The sequence below is a fragment of the Callorhinus ursinus genome, unplaced genomic scaffold (genome assembly GCF_003265705.2).
Source record: "Callorhinus ursinus isolate GAN/ISIS: 27379988/994484 unplaced genomic scaffold, GSC_fseal_2.0 scaffold25, whole genome shotgun sequence".
In the NCBI taxonomy this organism is placed as follows: Eukaryota; Metazoa; Chordata; class Mammalia; order Carnivora; family Otariidae; genus Callorhinus; species Callorhinus ursinus.
Window position 1 is genome coordinate 18,302,996 of NW_027397087.1, and position 15,870 is coordinate 18,318,865.

General features: G+C 46.4%; 1 protein-coding gene across 3 annotated transcripts in view; it reads right to left on the reverse strand.

Annotated features, from left to right (window-relative positions):
• MYO5C (myosin VC) overlaps positions 1-14,986 on the reverse strand; it is a 90,005-nt gene extending 75,019 nt beyond the window's left edge. For all 3 annotated transcript variants that reach the window (XM_073877018.1, XM_073877017.1, XM_025883776.2), the window contains exons 1-2: positions 14,820-14,986; positions 3,569-3,679 (exon numbers count right to left, since the gene is read on the reverse strand). In XM_073877018.1, the coding sequence (XP_073733119.1) occupies positions 3,569-3,679; positions 14,820-14,846 (138 nt within the window). In that variant the 5' untranslated portion in view covers positions 14,847-14,986. The remainder of the gene's footprint in view (positions 1-3,568; positions 3,680-14,819) is intronic.
• Between the last annotated feature and the right edge of the window lie 884 nt (positions 14,987-15,870).

Here is a 15,870-nt window from a genome sequence, read left to right on the forward strand (position 1 = left end):
ACACGATGGTGTGATTTACATGTACTGTGAAATGATTAGCACAGTAGGTTCGGCTAAGATCCATCATTTCAGATCAGTGTAATAAAAAAAGGGGAGAAAAGAAAAAAGAAAAAAATTTTCTCCTTGTGATGAGAATTCTCAGGATTTAATTGAATTTTCCTAGCAATGTAGCCCCAGTCATCATGCCATGCATGACACGCTTACGACTTATTAACTGGAGGTTTGTACCTTTTGATCACCTTCCTCCATTCCCCCCTCCCCGGCCCCTGAGTCTGGTAACCAGAAGTCTGATCTTTTCTTCTACGAGTTTTGTTTATTTATTTATTTATTTATTTTTAGATTCCACATATAAGATCATATAGTGTTTGTCTTTCTCTGACTTATTTCACTTAGAATAATGCCTTCCAGTTCCATCTGTGTTGTCACAAATGTTAGGATTTGTTTCTTATGACTAATATTCCACTGTACGGATGCACATACACAACTTCTTTATCCGTTCATCTGTTGACAGACACTTAAGTGGTTTCCACATCTTGATTACTGTGAATAATGCTGCTATCAACATGGGGGTGCAGATACCTTTTCGAGTTAGTGTTTTTGTTTCCTTTGGATATATTTCTAGAGGAGGAACTGCTGGATCATATGGTAGTTCTATTTTAAAATTTTTGAGGGTTCTCCATTCTGTTTTCCATAGTGGCTGAGCAATTTATAACCCCACCAACAGGGCACAGGGTTCCCTCCCTTTTCTTCATATCCACCAAAGCATTTGTTACTTTTTGTCTTTTTGATGATGGCCATTCTAGTAGGCATGAGGTGATATAGATGGTGTCTTTGATTTGCATTTCCCCAAAGACTAGTCATGTTGAGCACCTTTTCATGTGTCTGTTGCCATCTGTAGTCTTCTTCAGAAAAATGTCTGTTTAGGTCTTTTGCCCATTTTTTATTTTTTTTTCTTTCTGATATTGAGTTTTAAGAATTCTTTTTTTCAGCAGTTGATTTTTATTGATATTTTTTAAAACTTCAAAAAAAATTTTATATTAGTTTCAGAGGTACAATTTAGTGATTCATCAGTTGCATATAACACCCAGTGCTCACTACATCACGTGCCCTCCTTAATGCCCATCACCCAGTTACCCCATCCCCCACCCACCTCCCCTCCAGCAACCCTCAGTTTGTTTCTTATAGTTAAGATTCTCTTATGATTTGTCTCCCTCTCAATTTTCATCTTATTTAATTTTCCTTCCCTTCCCCTATGTTCATCTGTTTTGTTTCTTAAATTCCACATATAAGTATATTTTGGATAATACCCCTTATCAGATGTATGGTTTGCAAATACTTTTTCCCCTCCTGTGGGTTGTCTTTTCAGTTTGTAGATAGTTTGTTTTTGTTTTTCTTTTGCTGGGCAGAAGCTTTTTAGTTTGATGTAGTCATACCTGCTTATTTTTTATTTTGTCACTTGTGTTTTAGGTGTCAAATCCAAAAACATCACCAAGACTCATGTCAAGGAGCTTTATTCCTATGTTCTCTTCTAGGAATGTTGTGGTTTCAGGTTTTATATTTAAAACTTTAATTCATGTTGAGTTAATTTTTGTGACTGGTTTAAGATAGGGGTCAAGTTAAGCAGACTATTTTTAATCTACACATTTTCAAGAAAAATGTTGCTCACTTATGGTTTTTCTTTCCTTGAGTCTTTCTGTTATCTATTTTAAATCAATAACCTCCTTTTGGGGCACCTGGGTGGCTCAGTTGGTTAAGCAACTGCCTTCGGCTTGGGTCATGATCCTGGAGTCCCAGGATCGAGTCCCACATCAGGCTCCCTGCTCAGCAGGGAGTCTGCTTCTCCCTCTGACCCTCTCCCCTCTCATTCTCTCTCAAATAATACAATCTTTTTAAAAAATTAAAAATAAATAAATCAAAAACCTCCTTTTCCAGTTCAGCCACTGCCTCTGTGTGTGTGTATGTGTGTGTATGAGAGATGCAGAGAGAGAAAAACAGGAGAGTCCTTGGGGGAAGGGCAGAAAATGTAAAGAATATTAGATGAACAGCTGGAGGCACAAAACAGGCTTTGTCCTTCATGGAAGAGAAGAAGGGTTAAACTAAGGAGCAGTCTGGCTGTCTGCCCTCTTACCCACCTCTCCTGGGCTTGGGTTCAGAGCCAGGAATGTCGCTACCTGAAGCCCTGCCGATATGACTAAGGCAGCAAGTGGCCACGGCTGCTACAGCTGTGAGATTTTTCTTCCTGGAGCCACGCGCTCCCTAACAAGAACCTGGACCCTGTGCGGGATGTGCTCAACAAGGCTGTAAGGAGCCACTGGTGCGAAAGGGCAGGCTCCATACAAGCATAGCATCCTCCCTCCGGGTCTCTCTTGAGTCTGCACGTGCGAGTGCGTACAAACACACGGATCATCTCATTTGATCTTCAGCAACCCTGTCACTGCCATGCTGTTATGAACTCCAATTTGCATATGAATAAACTCAGGGGCTCACGGTTATAGACTTAGCAAGTGGCCACGGCAGGCTTTGAATCCATGGTATGACTCTTGAGGGAGTGCCCTTAACCGCTATGCTCATATGCTCATCTCCCTTCCCAGGATCTCAGGAAACGACTCACAAATCCAGGACAGTCTGGGTGTAAATATTGTGTCCTGTCTCTACAGAGACCATGCGCATGACTCAAAAATTCCAGCATTTTAATATTCATATGATATTCCCTGCACCAACTCTAAGATCCAGATGAACACAAATCCTTTGTCCAGCTCTGCATCCAGACACTTAACGCTAAAAAGGTCACCCTTGCTATGGATTCAGTGGGATGTCATTACGGCTATGAGGGCAAAAGACAACTCAATGACAGATACTTAAAGTAATGGTAAAATCTGCTGGAGCTGATAATCAAAAGACATATCTGGCCTTTGGGAGGACCTGCTCACGGGCACTCTTGAGCACAGGAACCACCACTGATGTGATCCAGCCACACCAGCATGGACAGGCTTCTCACAATGTCACACAAAGCTGGGCATTCTGTTCCTGCCCACCACCCATCACTTCCCCAACCCTGCCACACACACCCTGAGGTCCCAAAGCTTGCCTGTTTCTACCACCCATGGACGGACTTTCCCTCCATATGTACTCCTCCCACCCCTTCCTCTCCCTTCCAATTTTCTATTTCCCTCCTCTATTTCTCTTCCTCTTCCCATCTTGAGGTTTCTCTCAACCAGTTTATGCCTTGGGCTCAAACTACCTCCCTCCAAGTTTCTCATCTTTGCCCAGTCTCTATGCTGAGACCAATGAAACCAAAATGGCGGATCACTTCAGCATTTTCCCCACCATGCTGGATCCCTGGGGATGGAGCATAGGACACAGCCCTGTTTCCTGTGTCATGTTTGAGAGAGAGGCCCTGGTGATGCAGGGCACTTGATGCTTTCATTAGGTGTCAGGCGTGCAGCACAAACAGGAATGGATCTGCAGCACCACCTGGCCACTCCCACGGGACCATATGCCACGCTCCACACATGGTGCAGTTATCCCTTTATATGTTGTGGCAGCCACGGCCAGCAAGGACCCTCACCATTCCATCCTCCAGCAAGAGTCGCAGGACTCTGTCACCAACTCTGTAGTCCTTTGCTATTTCAGCAGACTTCCAAACTTCTTCAGGATCAGGAATCCATACCCTGTTGTACTGACCAACAGAATAAAACAGCCTTAATTTCAGCACTTTGAAAACAAAAACACAGATCATGAGATAATTAAACTCAGGTAGATTTCTTTCTGTCTGCTCAGTCAGTTCCTTCATCAGGAATACTTTTACCTAATTTTTGCTTATGAGGTAATCTTCAGTGTATCTGTGATGCACCACATCTAGCTGCTTCATTTTATGGGCAATGGAATTCCCAAAAGGAAATCATGAGTCCCCTCATGGGAAGATCTGAGTGCTGTCTACGAGAGTTGGAGCAGAGGGATTTGGTTCACCACTGATGGGCTGTGGGGCTCTGGGCCAGACACTTAACTTCTTGTGCCTCGTTTTTCTCATCCACAAAATAGGTACAATATCTACCTCACAGGTTTGCTGGGAGGTGAAATTAGACTGTGTAGTTGAAAGCACTCTGCCAGATGCTATGGAAGTATTGCTAGAGCAGTGTTATTTCAGTCTTACCACACTGGTCAGTAGCCAAGGATTCCCACTGTGGGAGATGTGGAAGGCCAGATATGGCCGCTGAGCTCAATTCCCAACAGGCAATTGCAACACCTGCCTCAGCACTGGTTTGCAAGTCTTTAGGCAGAACCACATTGCTATGTACTGAATTGTGTCTCTACCAAATTCCTGTGTTGAAACCCTAATCTCCGATGTGACTGAATTTGGAGATAGGGTCTTTAAGCGGTAGTGAAGGTTAAATGAGGGCATAGGGCCCTGATCTGATGGCATTAGTGTCCCCGTATGAAGAGACTCCAGAGAGCTCACAGACACACTCTCTCTCCCACCTGCATGCATCAAAAAAGGCCATGTGAATACACAGTGAGAAAGCAGCTGTCTGCGTGCTTGGACTTCTCAGCCTCCCTAACTGTGAGAACATAAGCATCTGTGGTTGAAGCACCCAGGCCAGGGACTACTGGTAAGGCAGCCCTAGCCGACTGACCCGCGTGTCTAATACGCTCGCACACGGGGAGGGGGTGATCTCACTCCCCAGAACTCACCAGTGGCACCTGAACGCTGCTCAAGAGAGAGACAGGGTGGCTGCCATGTCTGTCATGGGGCCCATGATTAATTCCCCTCCTCCTGTCGGCAGCCCGCACGGACTACTCTTGCACCTCCTCCCAGACCCCACGTCTCACACTGTCCTGCAGGGCTGTCCACTGGTTTGTTCATCCATTCATCCATTCGGTCAGGTCATTCGACAGACACTGGCTAAGCACCTATTATGTGTATGTGCTGGCTCGCCAAGAAGGAAAGGCATTTGTTCTCAGTCATCATGGACCTCCTGCTAACCCAGCCAGCCTCTAACTGGGAGCCGCATGCATATGTGCATGTGCGCATGTGCGTATTCGCACCTCTTTGCTCCTCGGGCCCCTGGTCTACCAGTGCCTTCTGACCCTGAGGAAATACTCCTTTGTGCTGAAAGATTGTACCTTCAGGAGTCTTCAGTTACAAAAAGATTCCTAGCAATAGAATTTTAATTTTCCTTATTATAGTGCTATATATTTTCTACAGTTGCATATATTACTTTTATAATCAGAATAATCTTTAAAGGCAAATGTCAAAGTATACGTCCACAAAAAGACTTGTACATGAATCTTCATAGTAACTTTATTCATAATGGCCAAAAACTGGGAACAGACTAGATGTCCATTAATATGAGAATGAATTAAAAGATAAAACTGTGGTATATTCATATAATGGAATACTACCTACCAATAAAAAGAATCAACTACTGATACAAGCAAGAATGTGAACGAATCTCCAAAACATGAGGCTGAGCCAAAGAAGCATTCCACAAATGAGTACCTTCTGTACAAATCCCTTTAAAGTGCTAAGACAGGTAAAACTATGGGGGGGGGGGGTGGGTAGAATCAGAACAATAGTTGCCTCTGCGGGTAGGTGGGGCTGGGGAGTGAGTGGGCAGGCTCTCACGGGAATGTTCAGGGGTAATGGCAACATTCTATACCCTGATGGGGTTTGGGTTACCCAGGTGGTAAGCACTTTTCAAACCTCACAGAACACAGACCTAAGACTGGTGTTTCATTGTTTGAAAATTTTACACAAAGAGCTAAACAAATATGAAACTCTTAACAATAGGCATACTAATATATTTAGGAGGACATGTATGATGTATGCAGTTTACTCTAAAATGCTTCAAAAAATAAGATGGTCTGAGGGCTGGATAGAAGGATACAAAGATGGATAGACATATAACAAATATGGCAAAATGTTCATGGTAGCATCTAGGTGGTAGGACAGATGTGCACTATAAAGTCCTTTCAACTTTACTGTATGCTTAAAATTTTCATATGATGTTGGAGGAAATAAAGAAAAGTATAAAACAAATTTCAGAGTGCCAGTACTAGACTGGGACAAAGTTGATTAAGGAGCACATCTGTTTATCTATTAGTTAATATAAATGGACTTGTTTAAGCAAAGAAATATATACATCTCACTGGCTGGGTATCAGTCATGAGTCCCTAATTTATTTGGGTTGCCTTAATTCTTGACAGCTAGCTGGGAGCGTAAGAGCTTGCTGAAATGAGCCACAGGATGGGTAAGACTTTAGACACAGAGTCAGAGAAAATGGAAGAATGACCTGGAGGGCAATGATACACACTTAGATACACATGTCCATGCAAACAGGTGGACAGAAGCCTCATAAACACATAGGCACACCCACCCTCCCTCCACACATACTTGTTGCCATGGGCTACCATTTCCTACCTCAGGTCAGCTATCAAAAACATTGCTAACCTCATAAGTGAAATCATTAATGGAATATCCCAACGTATCTATCCCAACAAATAGAATTTTATTTCATTTCATTTTATTATTTTTTTAAGTAGGCTCCAAGTCAAGTGTGGAGCCCAGTGCAGGGCTCGAACTCACAACCCTGAGATCAAGACCTGAGCTGAGATCAAGAGTCAGACACTCAACCGACTGAGACACCCAGGCACCCCAGCCACTAGAGAATTTTAGAACTGGAAGGGTCCTGGGAGATCATCTACTTCAAGTTGTTTGTCAAAGTTTTTTTTTAAAGCCCCAGAAGGCTTACTTCAAATGAAATGGGGGCAGCCTCCTATATGAGACAGGTAAAAATGGAGGGGTTCTGAGGAGGCTCTGAGCTGGGGACTGCAGCTGACATCCCTGGGGTCTTCCCAGGGAAGCCAGGAGTTCTGAGAAGTAATGTTAAAGTCACTGAGCCAATCCAAGCCTTTTGTTTTACCGACCCCAAAACGTAAGCCCAGGGAGGTCAGTAACTCACCAAACACCACACAAAGTCACCAAAGCCAGCACTCGATGGAGCCAGGGCCTGCAAGTCCTACTTTGAACTACTTGTTCATTAAATGAGTCTGCCTTTGAAAATAATCTTGAGGGGCGCCTGGGTGGCCCAGTCAGTTAAGCGGTTAAGCGTCTGCCTTTGGCTCAGGTCATGATCTCAAGGTCCTGGAATCGAGCCCCATGGCAGGCTCCACACTCAGTGGGGAGTCTGCTTCTCCTTCTCCCTCTGCCCTTCCCCCTGCTCATGCTCTCCCTGTCTCTCTCTCAAATAAATAAAGATCTTTAAAAAGAAAAGAATATGGAAGTCTCATCTGCAACTATCTACTTGAGAGTGCACAAGCTGATTTGTTTCACTGGCTTGTTTCAGACAAAAGCAGTATTAAATGGAAGGCAGTATTAGGACATATGGAACCCAAAGTCTGCGTCTCTTGTGGAGGAAACACAGATGGCCTTGGTGGCCCTTGACTCCCCAGGCCGCCCACACCTACCAGGCCTGGTGCCTCTGCCAAGCAATGCTACCAGTCATTGAGGCCCCATGGCTGAAACCCAGCCTGGTAAGTAAACATGACAAAGTTTACCCAGTTCCATGTCAGTTACACCCATTCCGTCCCTCCCTCCTTCCTCACATTCTTTGACCCACAAAGCAACGCTTCAACTGGGAGGAAGAGCTCACTTTGCAGCGTTTAGACAAACAGCAGTCCGTGCAAACAATGTGACTAGCTCTCATGTGACCTCCCTGGTGTGACTCCTTCCTGAGGAGCAGGAGCCTCCAGACTCAGTCCACCTGCCAAGCCTGACAGGGACAGGCCTGCTGTGGGGCCAGTGGAGCAGAGATGCCTGTCTCCCATGCTTTGTCTGCAAATATTCTCCCATGGAGGGAAACCATGTGTCCCCCAATTTCCAAGGCAAGGGAGGCTTGACAATGAGGCAAACGCTTCAGGAGCATAACCCTTAGGAAGTGACATGTCCTCAGGAATATGCCGAATCCCCCACCCCACATGCTCAGCAGAGGAGAGGGCATCTTCTCTCGTTGCCTGCCTATTGGAAGACGTCTGCGGCTGTCAGCCACAAAAAGGGCTTGAAGACTTCCCATGGAATAGGGAACACCACAAGTTTCCTTCCTAGCAGCTCTCTGGTCCGGAAGGGAATCTCCACCTTCTGGGTCCACCAGGCCAGAGCAGTGATACTATGCTCCCTGTCCTCCCCCTTCCTTGTCCCTCCAGGCCCTTCCCAGGCTCCCCAGCATCCCCTCTGTCTCCAGTGTCCTTCCCAGCCCCTCCTCTGACAGGCTTTCTCTAGAGTGTCCTCCATTCCCACAGCTTTGGCAACTGCCCTGGCGCCTGTGCACCTGAGACCTCCAGCCCAGATCTCTCAACAGGTCTAGACCATATTTCCAATGGTCTCCCAGACACCAGACCCTAAATGTCCTCGGATGCTCACAAATTCCAAGCTCTAATGACCATTTTGTCCCCCCCAAACCCACTCCTCCTCCTCAGTTCTCTTGACCGTCTAGTCAGAAACTTGGGACTGTGCTGGGTCCCCTTCCCTCCCTCCACTTCCAACAATGAAATGGTCCTCAGGTGCTGTAAAGCCTACATCTTAAAAAAGTCTCACCTGTCTGTCCATACCCCCACTGCCATGGCCATCTATCAGCTCCCCCCACCTGCCCCAACCAATCTTCTGACAAACACCATGGTCCACCAAGGGCTTCCTCAACCAGGTGGAGCACCAGGTTTCTGTGGATATTCACCCACACTGGAATCAGAATTTCCACGGGTGGGGTCCAGCAAGATGAAAGCTTTGAGAGCCCCCCTCCCTTATTGATTCTGATGAACAGCCAGGCCTGGGGAGCCATTGTCCTGGCCAGTCTTCCTACTCAGGCTTCCCTCCCTCTTCAGTCCACCCTCTGCCAGCTGCCACCCAATCCACTAGCAGTTTCTAGAACATTCCAAGCCCTTCCTTGGCTCTCTTCCTTCTACTCCCAGTGCCACCCCTTCTCTTGCTGCCAGTGAGCAAACCGCTCTGAGCAGTCAAGATTCAGCTCACAACTCTTCTCCTTGGTGGCACTTTCCCTGTCACCCTCTACCCCAAACAGGATTGACTGTTTCCTGTTTAGAGCTCTTTCTGCCCCTTCCCTAGGTTTCTGGGTAGCTTCCCATCTTCTCCACTGGCACTTGAGCTTCAAGAGTCTTATCTTTGTGCCCTGGAACCCAACACAGTGACTTCCCCATAACTAGCACTCCATTAACATCTACTGAACAAAAATTCAAATTCCCACTTTAGTTGTACCAACTAAAGACTAAGCTTTGGGGGTGCCTGGGTGGCTCAGTCTGTGAAACGTCTGCCTTCAGCTCAGGTCATGATCCCAGGGTCCTGGGATCGAGCCCCGCATCGGGCTCCCTGCTCCGGGGGGAGCCTGCTTCTCCCTCTGCCTGCCGCTCCCCCTGCTTATGTGCGCGCTCTGTCAAGTAAATAAATAAAATCTTTAAAAAAAAAAGACTAAGTTTGGTATTTTAGTCTTTATAGCCTTTTTTTTTCTCTTTTGAAGTACCCATATATAGTACAATGGATAAATCTAATTTTCCAGAGTTGTTAATGATACATAAAAGTCAAAGTTTCTTAAAATAGCCTAATGGAAAGTCATTAAACTGAACTTTGACCTTTTTTTAGGGACCTTGAACTGCCTCTCCTGACCTTACACATCTGAGTTCTAGCACAACTTCCCTGAAGATGTCTTGTGAGTTCCTCATACACAAAGAAATAGATGACTGAAGGACAATATAATCTGTGAATCTGTGGCTAAAACCAGTTATAACCTGAGTCCCGATTAATGAGCCAGAACAATTTAAGAAAGATCTCTAGAGGCATGCCAGAGAGCTCTCTGCCTCACCACGCATTTACCACTCTCACCAATATCTTAGATGAAAAAAAAAAAAACCCACACACGCGTATATCACATACACAGCTATGAAGTGGATGGACTTCCCACGAGTCCTCTGCGTGAATGAAGGAGAGGAGGAAGATGGTAAACATGGCTGAACCACAGTTGTGGTAGTGGAAGGTATTAAGAACACAGGTTTTTAATCCTGACTCCTTCCCCACTTCTATGTAACTTTAGGCAATTTGCTCAATCTGAGCCGTTTGTAAAATTGGGATAACAACATCTACACACAACATTGTTGATTCAGATAAAATGAAAGAAGGCACAGAAAGTTCTGAGGATGGCATCTGGCACATAAGAAGTGCTCCATGACTGTAAGATAAAAGTAACCATCATCATCTTCTTCATGCCCACAGCTCTTTCTGAAAGCAGAAAAACTCATTCATGCATGCATGCACACATCAAATGTTTACTGAGCCCCCACCGTTCCCTGTTCTCTAGAAGCTCTTGGTCAATGGAGGTGACAGAGAGTTAACAAGAGTGCTTACAAGTCAACGTGAAAGGTGCCCAGAGAGCAGAGCTGGTTGTAAAGATTTCTCAGACGAGGCACTCCTCCAAGGTATCTTACAGGTTTTGGTGCAATTGTAAATGGGATTGGCTCCTTAATTTCTCTTTCTTCTGTCTCATTGTTAGTGAATAGAAATGCAACTGATTTTTGTGCATTGATTTTTATATCCTGCCACTTTGCCGAATTCCTGTATGAGTTCTAGCAATTTTGGAGTGGAGTCTTTTGGGTTTTCCACATAGAGTATCATGTCATCTGCAGAGTGAAGTTTGACTTCTTCTTTGCCAATCTGGATGCCTTTTATTTCTCTTTGAATTCTTACCATTTGCAATGACATGGATGCAACTAGAGGGTATTATGCTAAGCAAAATAAGTCAATCAGAGAAAGACAATTATATGATTTCACTCATAGGTAGAAGTTAAGAAACAAGACAGAGAATCATAGGGGAAGGGAAGGAAGAATAAAATAAGATGAAATCAGAGAGGGAGACAAACCATAAGAGACTTAACTATAGGAAACAAAAAACTGAGGGATGGAACTGGAGGTTCTTATGCTAAGTGAAGTAAGTCAAGCAGAGAAAGACAATTATCATATGGTTTCACTCATATATGGAACTTAAGGAATAGCGTGGAGACCGTAGGGGAAGGGAGGGAAATCTGAATGGGAAGAAATCAGAGAGGGAGACAAACCATGGGAGACTCTGGACTCTGGGAAACAAACTGAGGATTACAGAAGGGAGGGGGGGTGGGGATATGGGGTAATTGGGTGATGGGTATTAAGGAGGGCCCATGTGGTGATGGGCACTCAGGGTTATACGCAACTAATGAATCGTTGAACACTATATCAAAAACTAATGATGTATTATATGTCGGCTAATTGAACATAACAGAAAAAGGAAACAAACTGAGGTTGCTAGAGGGGAGGTGGGGGGATGGGGTAACTGGAGAATGGGCATTAAGGAAGTCACTTGAAGTAATGAGCACTGGATGTTGTATGCAACTGGTGAATCACTAAATTTTACCTCTGAAACTAAAAAAAAAAAAAAAAAAAAAAAAAAAAAGGAGGCACTGCTCAAATTGAATTTGGAAGGTGAGGTGCTGCTGAGCAAAGCAGTTATTTCAAGCAGAGGGAGCCCTGCAAGCTAAGGCATAGAGTGTTGAACCGGCAGGAATGCACCAATGGCCGGCCAGAAGTTTGCAGAGCAGGAGCTGAGGGAGGAGGGAGCTGAGGGAGAGGTGGGCAGGGAGTGGGGAGATGCAGAGGCAGGACCTTGAGGCTGGTCAGCGAGTCTGAGAGTGACAGGGACTTCCAGAGTGAATGGCCAAACCGGTTTCTCTCAAAGAGATTTCAAATAGAGGAGCTGCTGGGTCAAATGATCTCAACATTTCTAAGGCATGTTGCCAATAGCTTTTGAAAGAGAAGGGTCATTTTACACTTCCTCCGGTAGTAATTGCTGCTCTTACCACACTTCCTCCCAGGAGTCCCCTCTTTCTCAGAACCTCTCTCCCTGGGGTCCCCATACCAGCTCTCCCCCCTCCTCCTCGTCAGGGCTCCATCCCGGGGCCCCTCTGAAGAGTTTTCTTCCCCGGTGAACTGTCTTGGCTCTCTTCCCTCCCTTGGCGAGGCTCTTACTGCCTGGGCTTCAACTTCTACCTTGGGGCAGAAGACTCTGGTGCAACCTCCCTACCAACCTCTAACCACCCTGAACCCAGGGCACCGGCCAGGGAAACCCCTTCACCCCCTCAACCCCTGCAGGGACAAAGTCGGCCTCCTGGCTTCCTAAGATCACCTCTCCCTGATGTGCCTCGGTGTGTCAGCCTCACCCCCTGCTCTCAATCATCCAGACCCTGAACTCCACATCATCCGTGGCTCCTCCTTGTCCCCAGTCCAATCCTATTGTCACCTACCTCCACACGCTCTCTGGATTCTGCCTCTGTCCACCCTGCCCAATACGGCAGCCCTAATTCTCTCCCTGACACTTAGGAAGACCTGAGAATTCAGCCACCTGAGTCCTATGGGCAGGGCTGGCATACCCCGCTTCCTAAAACACAGCCCCTGATCCTGTCTTCCCATGCCCAAAATCTGCACCAGATTAGAAAGCTCCGACTTAACTCTTCAGCTGCCATGACCCTCCCTTCTCAGCTCTATCACCCAGCAGGCTCCTCCAATCCCTTCAGGGCTTCAGCAGAATGAATTATTCCACATTTCTCATTTCTCACTCATCAGAAAACTCCTTGAGAGGCAAGGCTATCACTCAAAAAAAAAAAAAAATCTTTCTAACCTCCCCCAAGCACAATGTTTTATATACAGAAAGTGCTAAATAAATGTGTTATGGGAGGTAATATACCTGTCTTCAAGGCACATGCAGGAAGGGAGATTCAACAGGGGGCAGGGCGCTGACAGCAGTGTGAAGTGAGTGAACGGGGTAGCCAGCAGACCATGGGTGGGTATGGTCGTCACCCACAGACAGCCCCCCCCATCGCCCTGCTGCAGCATCACTATTTGCCCCTGGGTACAGAAATGAGGTTCAGACTGCTTTAAAACGTTGTGTGGCTAAGAATGTGCAGAGAAGCAGCATTTCTGGGGCATAAAGGTGGCCAGGGGTCCCCAGACGTGAGCGTTGACTTAGGCCAATGCTGTGTACTGTCCTTCGAGGACAAATGGCTAGATCTGTGGACTTGGCGAGTGCTGGGGGGAGTGCTGGGGAAGCAAGGGAGAGGGCTTAGATTTTGTTTCCGTTTAAGAAAACTCATTAACAAAGCAAGCTCTCTAAAACCTAAACAGGCAACTATACCAACTTCCCACCACTGGAATTGACCACATGGGGACTGACTGACCACCTGGAAAGGAAGAGACAGCCTTGGGACAAAGGTGCCTACTTGGACACAAAGTGGGTAGGGATGGCCATCAAAGCTCCTCCTGGCTCTGGGATTCTCAGATTGTCTGTCCATCCAAGCTCTTCTCTAGAAAACTCTTCCATTACAGTTTTCCTACATTATGCCTGCTACCTAGTTGGTATTTAAAAATATTTGCGGTGTAAGGCACTTGATGACACAGAGGCTTACACCTGTGTTTTTTCCGCTTCTGAAAAAAATGTTACCTAAAATAGGTTAATCGTCAACAATTTTCTGTTCTCCAAAGTATCTTCCAAGCATTGCTTTCTGCCAAAATTTTCTTTTACCTCCAGTAAGTTGAAGACTTCAAAAGCCCTGCTGGATATCTGATGGCTCACATGCTCACTGGTAAACTATTCTGGAATAGTGGAGGTTCAACAGTGCCCATGTAGAACTCTAGTTAATGGAAATGTGTTAGAGGACAAGTAATGTTTGGATAATTTGTACTTATATTACTAATTCAGCAAAGGAGAAGAAAAAAGTTTGCTTAAACCATTGAAACAATTATTTACAACTATCATTTATATCTACAGCAAAATGTCTTTTTAAATATAAACCGAGGGCATGTGTCAGGGGGAAATGGATAGATTCTAGTCTCAGCCGTCTGAATATTAGCAACCATAGATTTTACTCCACTGGGGTGTGAGAGGATCCGACTTTATGGCTATTCAAATGAAGTTTTTTTTTCAAAAGGGCCAACAATCTTCAAATTATTTTTTATCCACATAATTAGCCATGCTCATCTCAGGAGGTTCTGGGTGCCAGAATGCTTTCTATGTAAGGGTTGGAGCCCTGGCCCTGGGAAGAGATGGTTTCCAAGAAATGCTCTAGACTGACTCCCAGAATCAGGGTGTATATGAAAGGTGCTTTATAAATTGTAAAGCAATGTATAAGTGTGAGGTGAAGAGCCTGTGACCCCTGGATTCACAGAAGCCCTCAACTTCTATGGGTGAAGCTTGCCTCACAGCCCAGGCAGCTGCAACTTCGGACATCGGATGAACCTAAATGCACGTGCAGGCATTTCTGAAGACCCAGGAATTCTAGAAAGCATCCTGAATACTGTGGTGCTAGGCTTCTTGTTCAAGGGTCTCCGAGGAGGGTCAGGAGGATTATGGATACCATTATTCGCCCGTGTCTGAGATTGCCAGGCCCCCGTGGGCAACTCTGATTCCACCTGCGGCTCAAGAGGAAGGGGCCGAGAGGCGCGGGAGACAGACGCGCGATCCCTGGGCACCGGGAAGCTCGGGTCCGGTAAGGCAGCCCCTCGTACTCGGTCTTCCCATCCCGAGGGGACCCAGGCTCCCGGGGTGGGGGGCGCTTGCCCCGAGGCCAGGGACCAGAGCCCTCGGAGAGCGACTCTCTGGTGCCGCCGGTCCCCAGGCCCTCCGCGGCGCTTCCCTGCGGCGAGCGCGCCAGGTGCACAGGTGCGGCCTGAGCGCCAGGTACAGTCAGCATTAGCGCCGTGCCATCTTCCCTCCCGCGCGCCCGCCTTTAGGTACCTGCGTGTACAGCGCGGCCACCGCCATGGGCGACACAGGCCAGGGCAGCTCGAGGGCCGGGAAGGTGCGAGGCTCGGCGGCTGGGCGTGAGGCTCCGAGGCCCGGGACCAGTGACGGTCAGCGCGGCCGGCGCGTAAATCAGCGCTGGGTCATCTTGCGGGGGAAGTTTTTCAGCGGCCGACTACTCACCTTCCCCCCGGGGTAGCGGCCTCGGGAGGAGAGGAGCCGCGGATTGGTCCTTCCCGGCCAGCCTGGCGGATCCGCGCAGCGATTGGCTGGGGCGGGGGCTGCGGGTTTGGCGCGAGCCTCCTCCCGGCCAGAACTCCGCGGTCAACTGGGTCCACCTGGCGGGGGTGCGGAGCCGACCGCGCAGGCGGGATTCCCTGGCTCTCGGAGGCAGGAAACAGGTGTGTTCTGACACGCTCCCCGTCCAAGTTCTGGCTTCCTTAGTTTGCAGCGTGTTTACTGGAAAGAGCAGAGGATCTGACCATTGCCGTAGAAAGTCCAAGAGAATCAACAAATTATTAGAACTTGTAAGAGAGTTCAGCCAGGTGACCATATTCAAAATCAAATATAAAAATGAGTAATTTTCCTTCATGTGAGCAATAATCATTCAGAAATTACGATAGAATGTAAGATGGAAAATAAGACATTTACAACATCAATGAACATATAAAGTGCCCGGAGATTACGCTAACAAAAATGCACTTGGCCTTTGTGGAGAAAATGTTTAAATTTCTCTACAAGGATATAAAAGGAGGCCTGAATAAATGGGGGGAAATCTCATCCTCACGGATGGGAATATTTGATATTGTACAGGTGTCAATTCAACCCGGATTAATAATATAATGTATAAGCCTAATATAATTGGAATAAAAATCCTAGCAGGACTTTTGGAAAATTGTACAATGATTTTATATTTTATATGGAATAAAATTTATGTATAACCAAGACAATCTTCAAAACAAAGACCAAAGAGGTGAGATTTGCCCTACCACATATTAAAAGATATCACAAAGCCATCATCACTAAAACAGTGCGATACTGGCAT